This window comes from Exophiala mesophila (genome assembly GCF_000836275.1).
Source record: "Exophiala mesophila strain CBS 40295 unplaced genomic scaffold supercont1.1, whole genome shotgun sequence".
Classification (NCBI taxonomy): domain Eukaryota; kingdom Fungi; phylum Ascomycota; class Eurotiomycetes; order Chaetothyriales; family Herpotrichiellaceae; genus Exophiala; species Exophiala mesophila.
Window position 1 is genome coordinate 848,705 of NW_015622504.1, and position 16,112 is coordinate 864,816.

Genomic DNA, 16,112 nt, shown 5'->3' on the forward strand with positions numbered 1-16,112 from the left:
AGATTAATGACCAGGCTCATGAATGTTTGTTTGATGGCGTTGTCCTTGGATTTGTAGCGGGGCGAAATTGGCGAGACCATACTTAGATGTCCATCTGCCCCAATGTATGATTATTGCCCACTTTAGTCACTGTGGGAGCACACCCAACCTGAATGTCTCTATAATGCGGGTATGGCCATGTTACATCGCAAGCCTTGTTGCTTTTCGAACATCAAATTATGACGAGGTTGATTCTTTTTGTACAAAGCCGGGGCAGAGGATCCATCGGCGGGCGCCGATGGCCTGTGCCGTGGATTTTGATTGGTCCGTCGATCCAAATTGCTTCTTTCATTTGGTGTTGGCATCTAGATAAGAGCTTCATCAGCAACAAAAGAGGACGGTCGATTGGTGGTTGATCTTGAAGCTGGAGGTTTTGATTTCCTTTTGACTTTTATATGGTATGGACGTTGGTGCAACCCAGCTCGTTTCCTTAAAGCCCAGCACGTTTGCAATCGATTGCGTCCACGAAGAAGCACAACGGGTTTCAGCATCGAAATAGTCCATCACGATCATCATCACCGTGGGTCCGATAACAACAGTCGAGAATCTTGAGCGCGACAAGATCGCTTGGTCAAGACGGGATCGCCACTCATGGCGACGCGAACCATCTATTTTGGTCGCTTCATATCCGCACCGACACCGGATGACCTCTTGATCCAGACTGGTGCTGTCCTTGTTTCAAGTAATGATGGGAGGGGCATCATTGAGAAGACGGACTGGACAGTCAATGGACCTAGCGATGCACTGAGCAAGTTTGGGGTCGAGGTGCCCGTGGTCACCGCCCCCGACAATGGATATTTCTTTCCTGGTTTCATAGGTAAGTCGCCACACACCTGCTTAAGCTTGGTTGCCGATTCGAAGTCGACTGGTGGGATTTTAAGAGCGACAGCCGCGGAAGGGAGTGTCCAAAGGGTGCTCAAACGTGGACATGTTCTTTGAAATCGAATAGCGCCTCAACCAATTCAGGGATATCTTCAAGCTGATCAGTTCCATGACAATCTACAGATACACACATTCATGCACCTCAATATCCCAACGCCGGCATCTTCGGCAAATCCACTTTGCTCGACTGGCTCACCACATACACTTTCCCTCTCGAATCATCTTTTGGCAACACGAATTCTCCCATGTATGCCGATGCCACAACGCCCCCAGACCCGCTCGCCCGTGCCCGTGCTGTCTACAAACGCGTCATTGCCCAGACGTTGGCCCAGGGGACGACAACGGCATCGTATTTTGCCACCATTCACGTGGAGGCCACCAACTTACTCGCAGACATTGCTTTTGACAAAGGTCAGCGGGCGTATATCGGTCGGGTCTGTATGGACCGGCCAGAAATGTGTCCAGATTACTACAGGGACGAAAGTACCGAGGCATCGATCGCTAACTCCAAGGCCAGCATCGACTATTGTCGAAAACTTGATCCCAGTGGAGATTTACTTGCCCATATCATCACGCCGAGGTTTGCACCTAGTTGTTTGGAGGAAACGCTGAAGCAGCTGGGAACCTTGGCTAATGATGAGGATCTCCGTGTTCAAACACATATCTCGGAAAATGTCAACGAGGTCAAGCTTGTCAAGGAACTGTTTCCTGACAGGAAGAGTTATACGGATGTCTACGACCATGCGGGTCTATTGACCGGAAAGACAATTTTGGCTCATGCCGTGCACATGAGCAAAGAAGAATTGGAAACTATTCGAGAGAGGAAGAGCAAGATCAGTCATTGCCCTGCAAGTAACAGTGCACTTGGGAGTGGTTTCTGTCAGGTGAGGGAAATGCTGGATTTGGGAATCGAGGTTGGACTGGGAACAGATGTCAGTGGTGGATACAGCCCAAGTATACTCGATGCGGTACGAAATGCTTGTATTGTCAGTCGGCACGTTGGCTATCTCAAGGGCGGTGACAGTCGGTACAACCTAGGGGTGGCGGAAGGACTGTGGCTGGCCACTGTCGGAGGGGCAAAGGTTGTCAGCATGGAAGGGCGGCTCGGCAAATTTGAGGAGGGTATGTTGTGGGATGTACAGGAGATTGTTCTAGGAGATGTCGACGCGCATGGCGAGGGTCAGGACAATGGAGTGGATGTCTTTGGGTGGGAAAATTGGGAGGATAGAGTGGCCAAGTGGGTTTGGAACGGCGACGATCGCAGTGTGAGCCGGGTGTGGGTTGGTGGCAGATTGGTCCACCAGAGGGTTTGATTCAAGCAAGCGACTGAAGTCTGGGATCACGACATATACGAAATTGTATTGTTTTATTGAGAGATAACAATCAGTCTGAGACGGCACGGATGGATCAGAAATGCGCAGCCTGATCACGTGGTTATATCAGGTCGGAGAATTGTCCATCCGGGCTCCGTACTCCGTACTCGAAGTCTTGTTATTATTGGGGAAACTGCGCGTTTCGCATGGTTATGTATGGGTTGCACTTGCCTCCACTTCCCCTTGGATTAACGCTTTCCACTTTCCACTTTCACGTGCACTCATCTCACATCAACAATGGTTGCACACACTGCCATAGCTTTTGCACCATCTCTAGTCACTTGATACTCACTTGTCACTGCGTGAAATGCCTGCCAGCAGTTTCCGCTAAAAATGCAACCGTCTCTCGACCTTCACTTACCACAAGTGACATGGCTTCCATCGAGTCCTCGGCGACTGGAGCGAGTGCCTTCTCCTCGCTCCCCTCCTCGACTCTCACTCATCCCCTCTCTTCCTCGGTGATCAAGACCATGCCCTCAACAACCCAGGTAGGAAAGGCCTCTGGCTTCGGCTACGCTCTCATATCTATCTTGTCGTTCCTCCCTATCGCTCTTCTCTGGCTCATTACCTTTACTACCATCACCCTACCAACATGGTTGTTTACCCTCTTTTCCATGAGTCTGACATTTACCATGAATTTCACTACATTGTGAGTACTGCAAATCAAGTCAATGACGTTGCTGACCTGTCCGAGGCTCATACTTGTCCTTGCTGTTATCTCCACCATCAGTTGGTTCATTCGTTACCGATTCCTCAATGTCTACACCCGCTTGCCACAGGAACCACCACGAAAAGAGCCGCAGATAGACTTGTTTCCGGACACGCAAGAGGGAGACTCAAAACCAGGCCTTTCAAATTACCTTGACGAATTCCTTAGCGCCATCAAGGTGTTTGGTTATCTTGAGCGCCCCGTCTTCCACGAGTTGACTAGGACTATGCAAACAAAAAAGCTTATTGCCGGTGAAACACTACTGTTAGAGGAAGAAAAGGGCTTCTGCCTCGTTGTTGACGGCCTTGTTCAAATCTTTGTCAAGTCTTTACGAGAACCCACCGAACGTGGCGTCGCACAGGTCGACCTTTTCAATGACGAAGATGGCTACCACGAAGGCAACCAAGGCTACCAACTACTGACAGAAGTCAAGAACGGTGCTTCCTTGTCTTCACTGTTCTCAATCCTGTCACTCTTCACCGAAGACGTCAAGCTACGCCATGGCGAACCCAATGGAGCCGTTCCTAATATGGCCGAGCGTCACACCCCAGAGTCGGCCTTCGCTAGCCCCACAAGTCAGCCGTCGACACCGTCCGTTCCGTTCTCATCACAAGCAGGGACAAGCAACCCAAGATTGCCCAGAGTTCCCCCTTTGGCCCTAGACAGTGGGTTTGAAGAACGGCAACGGCAATCTCCACCTTCTGACTCAAAACCAAGCCAGTCGGTGCATCCTGATATCGTCGCGAGGGCTGTAGTAGATACGACTATCGCCATCATCCCTGCAAGTGCTTTCCGTCGCTTGACTCGAGTCTACCCTAAAGCCACAGCGCATATTGTACAAGTGATTCTGACAAGATTGCATCGTGTGACGTTATCCACAGCCCACCAGTATCTGGGACTTACTTCTGAAGTCCTCCAGATTGAGAAAGCGATGAACAAGTACACCAGCTATGACTTGCCGGGTCTTCTGCGTGGCAACGCCTTGGATCGTCTGCGAGACAAGTTTGCGAAAGAAAGGGACCGCATTGGACCAGAGGAAGGCACCAAGGGTATCGCTTTGCACAATCCGAGCGCCATCAGACGAAGATCTTCCAGTGGTCTTCGCAGAGACGCTGCTTCGGCTGCAAGGGCTGCAGCTATGAGAAATACCCGCGGTCTACCTTCGCAGGATACACCTCAATCAGGAAGACACGACGCCCCGGCTTCCAGTGATTTGCGTTCACCCTCTCGACCGATCGTACGCCCTACGAGCCTCCATCTCAGGAATGTATCAAGTTGGAACAGCATGAGCCCTTCTGACAGCCCTGGTCGAGATAACGTCAGTCCACTAGGGGTTGGAGAGCAGCCGCCTTTTCTTCCTTCCTTCGAGAGCAAGATGCCACACCGCCAGGAGTTGCACCGCCAAGATTCTATCAACGAAGACAGTCTCTTCCGTGAATCTGTACTGGCTTGCATGGCCAAAGCACTGGGTCTGAGCGATGATGGCAACCAACCTCTCAAGCGTGGTCCTGTGTCTGTTGAGCAGTCGCCCCGCCTTGTCTCTTTTGACTCGAAGAGACAGACTGCCATCTTCAACAACGCATTTGGCTTCATTGATCCGTTCGAAGACTCTGTAGACGGAGATTCTGACTCAATCGCCACATCCATTACCAGCATGGGCCCTGGACGAACACTGAACGAAGAACTTATGACCGACATCGAAATTGTCTTCTTTCCCAAAGGCTCCGTTCTCGTCGAACAAGGCGAGAGAAATCCGGGGTTGTACTATGTCATCGATGGCTTTCTAGATGTCAGCATCCCAGTTGAGGAGAAGGAAGACAAAAACCAACATAGACACCCCAACTCACATCCACGGCAGGGGTCCCGAGAGCCGATGCCACGACTTCGACGAACCAAGACAAGTTCGTCCCGCGCCTCCTCAGTTCCAGGCCATGTCAAGGAAGGGAAGAGATTGGTCTCAAAGTCTCTTTTCCTAGTTAAACCTGGCGGGATTGCCGGCTACGTTGGAACTTTGTCTTCGTACAGATCTTTCACAGATGTAACGGCCAAGACCGACGTGTATGTTGGCTTTCTGCCTCGGTCTTCTCTGGAACGAGTCGCAGAAAAATATCCAATTGTGCTTCTCACCATGGCGAAACGACTTACTAATCTTCTGCCGCGTTTGATCTTACACATTGATTTTGCCCTCGAATGGTTGCAAGTCGATGCAGGTCAAGTCATCTACCATGAGGCAGATGACAGCGATGCTATATATATCGTCCTGAATGGTCGCCTTCGCGCTGTTCGGGAAACCGAAGAAGGCCATATGAAGGTCTTGGGAGAATACGGCCAGGGCGAAAGTATCGGCGAATTGGAGGTCATGACCGAAGCCACAAGACCCGCCACACTACATGCGATTCGAGAGACAGAGTTGGCCAAGTTCCCGAGGAGTCTTTTCAACAGTCTGGCTCAAGAGCATCCCAGCATTACCATTCAGATCTCGAAGCTCATTGCACAGCGGATGCGCGCTCTTCTCGATGCCCCCTTCACCGAGAACGGACAAGACAAGAAGAAGGCCGCACTTGCGGAATCCAACACCTCGACTTTGAACTTGCGCACAGTCGCAATCTTGCCTGTGACTGCTGGGGTTCCCGTTGTCGAGTTCGGTAATCGACTCATGGCGGCCTTGACTCAAATTGGAGTCGAAAGTGGTGTCTCGCTATTAAACCAAGCGATAATCTTGAACCATCTTGGTCGGCATGCGTTCAGTCGCATGGGTAGGCTAAAGCTGTCCCAGTATCTTACAGACTTGGAAGAGAAATACGGTATGCTCCTGTACATCGCGGATACAAATGTCAATGCACCATGGACACAGACATGCATCGCACAGGCTGATTGCATCCTCCTGGTTGGTCTTGCCGAGAGCTCTCCCAATATTGGTGAGTACGAGCGATTCCTTCTTGGCCAAAAAGCAACCGCCAGAAAAGATCTCGTACTCCTTCACCTGGATCGATTTCCGCAACCAGGCTTGACACGGAAATGGCTTCGCAATAGGATGTGGATCAATGGAGATCATCATCATATCCACATGTCATTCCGCCTCAGCTCTGAAGCCACTCCGCATGCTCAACCTCGAAGATTGGGGACAGCGATCAAACACCGGGTTCAGGTGATTCAAGCCGAGATACAGAAGTATACGTCGCGCAGAATCCGGCAAGGGCCACTATACTCTGCAGATTCCCCTTTCAAGGGCGACTTGCACCGACTGGCTCGCCGATTATGTGGCAAATCTGTCGGTCTTGTTCTCGGGGGCGGGGGAGCTCGTGGCATTGCTCATGTTGGCGTCATCCGAGCACTCGAAGAAGCCGGCATTCCAATTGACATCATTGGCGGCACGTCCATTGGAGCTTTCATTGGTGCTCTGTATGCTCGTGATGCAGATGTTGTGCCCATGTACGGACGTGCAAAGAAATTTGCGGGTCGTATGGGGAGCATGTGGCGATTTGCATTGGATCTCACCTATCCTACGGCGTCATATACTACTGGTCATGAATTCAACCGTGGCATTTTCAAGACATTTGGCGACAGTCAGATAGAGGATTTCTGGTTATCCTTTTATTGCAACACTACCAACATCAGCAAGTCTCGTGCAGAAATCCATACTTCAGGATATGCTTGGCGGTACGTGAGGGCGAGCATGTCTCTCGCTGGCCTGTTACCACCGCTCTGTGATGAAGGCTCGATGCTTCTCGATGGAGGTTACATTGATAATTTGACAGTTGCACACATGAAGAGTCTCGGCACTGATGTTGTCTTTGCGGTTGATGTTGGAAGTCTCGACGACGATACCCCACAACAGTACGGCGATTCTCTCTCTGGCTTCTGGGCGCTTCTCAATCGTTGGAATCCATTTTCATCAGTACCTAACCCGCCTACTCTGTCTGACATACAAGCTCGGCTTGCCTACGTTAGTTCCGTGGACGCGCTAGAAAGGGCCAAAACCACACCAGGATGTCTATACATGCGACCTCCTATTGACGCATATGGCACATTGGATTTTGCCAAGTTTGACGAAATTTATGAGGTTGGATTCGCCTACGCCAAAGAATTTATTGCTAAGCTCAAGAGCGAGGGAGAACTGAGCGGTATTATTGAAACATGGAAAACGGGTGGTAATGATGAGGAGGGGAAAAAGATACTTAGAGCAATGGCACCAAGAAGAGCGAGCATATAAATGAGTTGTCATGGCATTTCCAGGATGAAACAGCATACGATTCGGCATTTTGTAGATAAATGAAAATGGATTGTACATACTTGGGCTTAAAGGGATTGAGAAAAACTTATGGCTCAGTGAGTAACTAGTTTTGGATCGACGTTCCTCTATTGATTACTAGATTCCTTGAATATAGCGAGAACCCAGAGCCACATCCAAACCATTATGTGTATATTTAAAAGACCTGTGTAATGAGATATGAGTGTCACGTTCCAGCGGTCAAGCCCAGAGAACAGGCAAGTTCTTTGCCAGATAATCTCCCCAGGTCGGCCTTTGTCTCTTCCAAGGGGTCGAGGAAGTCAACTGCAGATCCTCGACAGCACTAGCCCAGTGAATCAATTCGGGTTCACTCCACATGGAGCCCATAAAGGCCAGACCAAAGGGCATACCACTGACACCACCCATGCCAGCCGGAATAGTCACCATGGGATACTGGGCCTGGGCAGCGATCTGGTATGTCTGGCCGACATCCGGTGGAACGAGCAAAGCATCGACTTTGACAGCACCGCCGCGGCCTCCCAAAGCCCCGTCAATCCCCTCACGTGTCGTCCGTTGCGTGTATTCCAAGGCCTGGAAATAAGTCTCGTCCATGACTCCACCACTCTCCAGAGACGCGAGGAATCCATCCTGACCGGAACCAAACGCAGGGTGAATCCCTGGTAGGCCTCCTTCGCTGCCTAGATTCGCGATGTTGTATTCAACAATATCCTCCAGTGTGCGGATCGGAGTATTGGTTAGCTCTGATAGATATGCTTCGATGTTGTTGTAAAACTGGGTGAAAGATAGAATGCGTCAGCCTTTTTTGGGAACTACCTACTACCTAGCATTATGATGTTTGAGAGTATTTGACAAGGCTGAGGGGGGGAACGGGGGGTGAAAGGATATGTGAGCTTGTGCTCTTGGTTGGACTTACGTCGACCTTGACCACCGTGTATTCACTTTCATTGGGATAGCCCCGTGTTCCACCATAATCCCAATCCCAGCCATCGGGGCTTACAATGTCCTAATACCGGTAAGGAGCTGGTTAGTAGACATAATTTGCTTCTGAACGCGATATCTGGATCAAAGAGTCGAAAAATCCACCAACCTCATAACCCGGCAACTCGGTCCCGTTGATAACGGTCGCACCAGCACTTTCGATCAATGCAATGAGTTCCAAGAGATCATCGTTCTGTCCAGGTTCATTCAAAGCCCAGAAGCTATCCCACGGGAGACCAAAAACAGCGCCATTCAGGGCCGATTTATTGGTCAAAAACTGGGCGTATCCACCTTCAGGAGTATGACCAATCTGGGCTAGAGTGTAATTATCCCTCTCATCGACGCCGTAGATGGCGTCGAGAGCGTACACGGCATCGCGTACAGTCCGTCCAAATGTGCCGACGGTGTCTTGATGAATGGACTCGGGGATCACACCGGCGCGGGAAGTCAGGCCTACGGATGGTTTGATCCCACATACGGACGCGCGTTCGGCGGGATTGATGACAGAGCCGTCGGTCTCGGTTCCTGTGTGACATTGAAATCATGAGACTCCTCGAACCGTGTGATTGACAGATTGACAGGTCAGTGAGTCGACTCACCTAGTGAGAACATGGCTTGATTTGCGGCGACGGCGACGGCGGACCCTGAACTGCTGCCGCCCGGGTTCACCGTTGCATTGTAGGGGCTTCTAGCTTGATCGCCTCGTGGGCTGTATCCCTCGGAGTAGTTGTTGGACCTCCTATATTTGTTCGATGATTAGGAAATGTTCAACTTGCACCTGGGGGATTCAGTATGGGGAGAGAGAGATCCGCACATGTCGGCCCATTCTGAAAGCGTAGCATGGCCCAAGAGCAAAGCACCGGCATTTCTCAGCTTAGTGACGACAAAGGCATCACGAGGCACAATGGAGCCGACCAGCATCCATGATCCCGCCGTCGTGTCCATCTTGTCCTTGGTTGCAATATTGTCTTTGACGAGGAATGGGATCCCGTGTAAAGGACCCCGGACCCGACCTGCGGCTCTCTCAGCGTCGAGGATCTGGGCAATCGCCAGAGCATCCGGATTCCACTGCAAGATGCCATTGACGTAGTTGTTGACTTGGGTGTAGCGGGCGAAATAGCAGTTGACCAAGTCCACGGCAGTGAGTGAGCCAGAGCCCATGTACTCCTGCAGCTGATCGATGGTGGCCTCTTCCAGTGTCACGCCCTGGCATGCTGGCATGGGAAAGATGTCGGTTGCTGGAGCATCCTCATTTGGGTAATAATGAGGGAAAGGATCAGTCAGGATCTGTGCGGAGGCGAGATCGACGGTAGCATTCTGCGCATTTGTGAGTGTCACCAGATAAGCAATCCCAATTGAGAGTATCAAGAAGCTGAAGGGCATCTTGACCAGTAATTGTTGACCAACGATTCTTTGCATCATTTACCTGGATAGTAATATAACCTGTACGAACCTCTCACCTCTGCCCACTTAGATTCTCGACAGACACCGATGACGAGGATGAAGCTCCTCAAATAGGAACATGTACTGTCGGTCACCAGTCCAATTGCCGAAGAGGCCTTGGCTAGAATAGGGAAGAAGATCCATGGTTGACCAGTCGACTTCAACTGGCAAATGTGTTGAGTCAGCACCTTCAAGGAACCATGTTAGGCCGCTTGATGCTGCAGCTTGTACCAGTAGCATGTCTGGAAAGTAGGCGACGGTGTAACATGGCTTTTAGAGTATGTTGATAAGACTAGATCTTATCGATGGCGGAGGCCTGGGGTTGTTTTGATTCGTTGGTAGAGAGATAAGCATGAAGATTCGGTGGATCCATTCTGTACTTACACTGGAATCTTTCGAGTGATCGACCATATACGGGTCCACTTGTGCTTCGCACTTCTCCGTAGATATATCCCGCTGCTTTTGAGTTTGCTTGGACGATGGAGCTGGGGTATTGGGCGACAAGGTTGAGGCGAAAAGAGTGATTGAAGAACCACCTGTATTTTTCTGGTTGTTGATAGAGTTCATCACATTCATTTTCACAACTATCAAAGGCCCTTGGCTGCCTGGCCTCGCTTGAAGACAAACGAAGCTCGTATAGTAACCTCTCCTACCTACAAAGTATACTGATAGTCTGGTTGACCTTCGAGAATCTTTCCATTCTCCCTTTGCAACTTATTTTGTCTCGCCATCCATAGAGTCAGTCCAGTGACCAGGAAAATTTGAACACACATCATGCCCATCGTCGTGGCGACACCTGGAGTGTATGTTGGGGCGTCTTGAGAACGAAAGATCATAGAGCCAATGATGCCGCCGCAGGCTCCACATGATAATTGAATCCCAGAGCAGACGCTGCGCTTGACCCGGGTGGGCGCATTATTTTGAGCAAAACTGATGGTAGTGGACAGTCCTCCATTAATTCCACTTAACGTGAAGAACAGACCAATATACTGTGTAGCTGTGTTTGGTCCCCATCGTGTCAAAGAAACGCCGAGGATGACGTTACTAGCGAAGAAAATGATAAAAGGTGCTCGACGTTTGTACCGGTCCGACAACACAGTCAAACCTGTGGCAACGAAAAAGGCCCAAACATTCGGCGGAGTACTCAAGAGTAGGCTCACTGCTCCAGTAAATCCCATTTGTGCGTTCAAGATTAATGGCATGAAATAGGAGATACTGTATGCTGCAGAAGCCGAGAACATATAAATCAGTCCAAAGATCCAGTATTTAATGTCCTTCATGTTGGATAGTACGATCTTGATCGTCATCTTTTCGTCGACATTCTCTTGACGATCTTGGCTGATGAGATGAAGAGCAACTTCCTTTTGTGTCTGGGACAACAGCCGCGAATTTTGTGGATACTCATCCAGAATGAAGTACATGCCGATGACGACGACGATGGTGATGACGCCCTCAAGGAGAAAGATCCACCGCCAGCCTTGATATGAGCCTGTGCTAATGCGTGAGAAACACCATGCCAGAAGCCCAGCGAAAGCTGCAATCAAAGCTGCCCCGCAATAGACAAAGGCCACGCGTTTTCCCAACTTATATCTTGGATACCATGACCCAAGGACAACAATAATGGCTGGCAAGACGCTAGAGGAGACGAAAGTTAGCAAATATTTCCTTCACAATACCAAGTGGTCGGCCTCACCCAGCTTCAAAGACACCTAAGAAGAAGCGCATGGCGGCAAGGGCGTCAAAGTTTTGAACCAACCCCATGACTAGGGTGAACAGGCCAAACCCCAAGCCTAAGGTACATAGCCAGATGCGGACAGACATCTTAGACAGCAGGTAGTTGCTTGGAAGTGCAAATAACACATAACCAGGGAAGAACAGCAACAATGTGATGGAGTATTGGTATCCCACCAAGCCCAACTCAGCTGACATACCAGCGACGGCAGCTAAGCCCATGTTGGCTCTGTCAATGAAGCAAAAGGCCAGGAAGACTGTCAAGACAGGAACGACAATGACGTCGATCCGTCGCATCGTGCGCTTGATCTCTTGTTCATCGTAGGGATTGGTTCGAGCAGTTTCTTCCTCCCATATCTCCTCTTTGTCAGCCTTGATATCGATGTCCTTGGACTCGGCCACATGGGCAGCAGGGGCTGCGGCAAGGGGAGTCGCAGCAACATCAGCAGTCTGTGTCACGTGGACGGCTGGTTCAAGACTCGGGTTGTCATTCTGTGCCGGCGTAGACATATTTGCGGTGGGACTGGACAGGTGGTGAATAGCTTTCCACTATGGAATGGGCATGAGTGCTGCCCAATGCTACATGTGTATTGTATCCCATATTTAAAGGTAGTGGAAAGCAGTACTTGGTGCCGAGATCATCGGAAAAGTACATCCCCGTAACCTCAAGAGGGCATGCGTCGTTTGATCACTGTTACTCATGTGTGGCATGGCAGACCAGAACGAGAGAAGCCAAGTCATCGGGTGTGGCATGCAGGAAGTGCATCCTTGGGTACTTCAATGGTTGAAAGTCTAGACAAGTGACCTTTACGGATGATCGGCACTGATCGCGAATGGAACAGGTAAAGACACACGTGAAACCATTGGATCGATGTCAAGATCCAAGACTTCTCATTCTAGATTCAAAGGAGAAATATGTGTTACGCATCTGATGTCAAGGGATTAGCCAACAAATCCGATTCGCTCATGCTCTGTATCGCGTTATGCTCAATTTAGACTTGACTAACATGTCGCTCTTCACTTCTGCTTTTGCGCCTGACATAGCAGTCGTAATTAGCATGATATATCCTAGCGATAGGAAGTAACACATACGCCGTCGTCATCATCATCATTCAATCGGGTTCGTGTCTCGAAGGATTCCAACATCCAATCTGAATATCATGTTACCTATAGCTTGAATCTAGGTGTAAACTAGCTGACACACAGAGGCAGCCCGAGATAAAACAATCGACCGTTGAGAGCGAGTATAAGCCACGAGATGTCCTGGTCACGTATCCACTACAAGTATATCACTTGGTTCCCGGAAGATCACCCCGCAAGTCAGCGCCATGGAACGCGGGAGTGTAATTGACGAGCTCCATCAGTCCGAAGTAAACCTCCCCAGATTCCACGCAACACACAGCACTCGATGTTCTCACGAGAATCCCCACAGAACGGTTCACCTTTTTATGATGTCGATCAGTTGAACGAGTCATGAAAATTCTTGATGTCTAGCATGAGGTCGATTAGGGGCTGGGGTACCTTCGTCGGTGGAGTCAATCTGACTTGGCATAAAGGCGGGGGAAGCCACTGCATTTGACCATTCTCCCCAGTCTCTCCGCTTTGTCTATAAGTGACACAACACCAATTGGTCTATATTGTAGACACCCTCTCGTCAAAGCAATGCCAAGTATGCTGTACATATTGGATATCATCTTCCTGGGATTTACCTGACTCGTGTCTTGTTCAATCCCTCTAACTAATAAGCCATGCAGGCGGGGAACATCTCCTCGTGCAATAACAGCTCGGTAATGTCTAAGTCTATACAAAAGTCTCTCGGTGGAGCCTAGGCAAGTTTCTCTAGCCTCGGTAAGATGGTGAGTGGGCTTATCAGCCTGTGTGAATCATGGACCCCCTTCAGGAGTGTTTTGGCTCGGTTCAGAGGCCGCACACATTCTGTCGCTGACGATCGAGGTCACCAGCTACAGGGGTTGACTATTTCGGGCAAAGGCCCGAGCCATTCATTCACTGTTGGTGGCATCGACGTTGCTATGCTGATAGTCCTTGCAAGTCCTGCAATTCAAGTGACGAATTCCCCCTTAATCACTGACCTCACTGGTGACGATGAAGCCATTTGGTGACCCAAATCCGTGGGCAGAGCCGGCCTGGTACAATGCTCTCGATTCACCTTACTATCGAGAGAGCCATCGAAAGTTGCGAGCTTATATTCGAGAATACATGGAATCAAACGTGATTCCTTATGCTGACGAATGGGAGGAAAGTGGCCATGTTCCCCTCGAGGTAAGCAACATATGTATCGCCATATTGACCAATTCTCATGCTTCATCTGCCGAGGACTAGGCCACTGTCAAGTTTGCACAAGCTGGGCTTTCATTTCCTGAAATTCCCCAAGAATACCGACCTGGCGTTTCACTTCCAGCTGGAGTGCCAGATGAGGGTAATTGTTGCAACGGCACCCCGAGATGTATATTGGTGCTAACGGAAAGCAATAGAATGGGATGTCTTCCACTTGATGATCCTTCATGACGAGACCTCTCGAGCCCATTGTGGCGCGCTTTCCGGCCTCATGGGGAGTTCAACGATCGGTGCCCCACCCATCATTCACCATGGCACGAGCGAACAAAAGAAGAAATGGCTTCCGGGAATCTTCACCGGAGAGACTCGTCTATGTCTGGGATCGACTGAACCTACGGGTAGGTTGTTACTTGGCTTTGGTCACCATAAATGGTCCCTTATGCCAGGAGCTAAAAAATTCTAACAGGTGGATCTGATGTCGCCAATCTGAAAACAACGGCGGTGAGATCTGCAGATGGCAAGCATTACATTGTCAACGGCCACAAGGTATATCTTCCGTCCCCTAACATGATTGTTCTACTGCTATTTCCCTGAAATACCCAGATATTAACCATTTGACCTAGAAATGGATCACCGGCGCTCTGACGGCGTCGCATATGACCACTGGCGTCAGGACTGGCGGACCAGGAGCGGGAGGCATCTCAGTCCTAGTGATTCCAACAAACTTGAAAGGATTTTCGGCCAGAAAGATCCACAACAGTGGAAACAATGCCGGCGGTATGGCACTGAATCGACCTCTGTATCTGGCCAACAATTGTGAGCTGACCTGTTACACCAGGAACTGCATGGGTAGATTTAGAGGACGTTCACGTCCCATGCGAAAACCTTATCGGACCCGAAAACAAAGGGTTTCCGATCATGATGAGCAGTAAGGACATCAAAGCCTTCTGGCAAGTCAGCTGTTAACCTTTCAACCCTCTGGCAGATTTCAACAGCGAGCGGTTTGTTATGGCCGTCAAGATGAATCGATACGCACGCGTATGTCTGGCTGATGCGCTGGAGTATTCGCACCGGCGAGAAACCTTTGGGAAGCCGTTAGTGGCACACCAGATCATTCGTCACAAGTTTGTGACGCTGGCTCGATATATCGAGTCACATTGGGCGTGGCTCGAACAGATCGCCTACCATATTAAGGTGAATGGCTGGCAGAGTGATGTTGCCAGTCGACTAGCACTGGCCAAGATCCATGCTGGGCGACTGCTGGAATTGGCCAACCGCGAAGCCCAGCAGGTCTTTGGAGGCGCTGGTTACCAACGTGGTGGTGTGGGTGGAAATGTCGAGCAGATCAGTAGAGATTTGAGATTACTGGTCGTGGGGGGAGGGAGTGAAGAAATCATCTCCGATTTGGCTGTGAGACAAGAATTCGCGGCTGCAAAGAAGCGTGGGTCTCGACTTTGATCTGTACATAAGAAGTGTAGCAGATTTCAAGAGTGAACGTAGCCAATACATTGTTTCTCTCGTGTTGAGAGCCGAGGCCAAAAGAGAGCTCTGTTCTAGAATTCTTTCCACCCCATTTCTCCTGACTTTCTCAGCTTGTACATCAAGGATGTATGTGGTCGCTACCCAACTAAAGTTTTGCCTTCAATTGTGCCGCCTTGCTCTCTGCAAGAAGTCGCGCTGGAAGTGCACGACGGAGCACTTTACCAGTGGGTCCCTTGGGAATCTCGTCTATCTTCTCGAGACCACCTCTAAGTCGCTTGTAGGGAGATACCCTTTCGTTGACATACGCGTTAATCTCTTGCAACGTCCTTTTCGTACTCGCCTCGTCGGCAGAGCCTTCAATCACAACGTAACCCATTGGGACTTCAGTTTGATCGGCCTCGTCAAAGATCGCACAAACTGCCGCGTCTTTCACCTTTGGATGTGAGAGGAGAACATCCTCGATCTCTGCAGGGGGAACTTGGTTGCTGCCAGAAAGAATCATTGTCAGCATTTATATCTGGGCTAAGTCAACGAGTGTCGTACCCTTTGTACTTGATCAATTCCTTCTTTCGATCTGTCAGCCAGAAGAAACCGTCCTTGTCGACCTTTCCGATGTCGCCGGTACAGAACCAACCCTCCTTAAACGAGGATTCGGTCTCTTTGGCGTTCTTCTTGTAGCCCCTGATCCGTTCAGCTTTGGTGACCATTGAGAGATTGGAGTAGGCACTTACATGAACATTGTTGCTGACCTTACAACAAACTCTCCCTGGGCATCTGTCCCAACGTCATTGAAATCATCATCGACAACTCGAACGGAACTGAATGCTGACGATTAGTATGGCGCTAAGAATATGGTAAGGGGCTTAGTACGTCGATGCAAACGGCCTGCCGCAGCTTCCAGCCTTCATGGGTGCCCAATTGCCCCTTA

At 50.0% G+C, this 16,112-nt stretch overlaps 3 protein-coding genes across 3 annotated transcripts; 2 read left to right on the top strand and 1 right to left on the bottom strand.

Annotated features, from left to right (window-relative positions):
• Positions 1–390: 390 nt before the first annotated feature.
• Positions 391–2,365, top strand: PV10_00284 (guanine deaminase). The gene is made up of 2 exons (XM_016364337.1): positions 391–856; positions 1,045–2,365. The coding sequence occupies exons 1-2, from the start codon at positions 631–633 to the stop codon at positions 2,232–2,234; spliced, it is 1,416 nt and encodes a 471-aa protein (XP_016227986.1). The 5' UTR covers positions 391–630; the 3' UTR covers positions 2,235–2,365.
• A 216-nt stretch (positions 2,366–2,581) lies between these two features.
• PV10_00285 (uncharacterized protein) lies at positions 2,582–7,399 on the top strand. The gene is made up of 2 exons (XM_016364338.1): positions 2,582–2,943; positions 2,989–7,399. The coding sequence occupies exons 1-2, from the start codon at positions 2,666–2,668 to the stop codon at positions 7,214–7,216; spliced, it is 4,506 nt and encodes a 1,501-aa protein (XP_016227987.1). The 5' UTR covers positions 2,582–2,665; the 3' UTR covers positions 7,217–7,399.
• On the bottom strand, positions 7,333–9,785 carry PV10_00286 (uncharacterized protein). Its single transcript, XM_016364339.1, has 5 exons — positions 9,048–9,785; positions 8,833–8,972; positions 8,343–8,758; positions 8,169–8,258; positions 7,333–8,026 (listed from the first exon to the last, which is right to left on the bottom strand). The coding sequence occupies exons 1-5, from the start codon at positions 9,653–9,655 to the stop codon at positions 7,475–7,477; spliced, it is 1,806 nt and encodes a 601-aa protein (XP_016227988.1). The 5' UTR covers positions 9,656–9,785; the 3' UTR covers positions 7,333–7,474.
• Between the last annotated feature and the right edge of the window lie 6,327 nt (positions 9,786–16,112).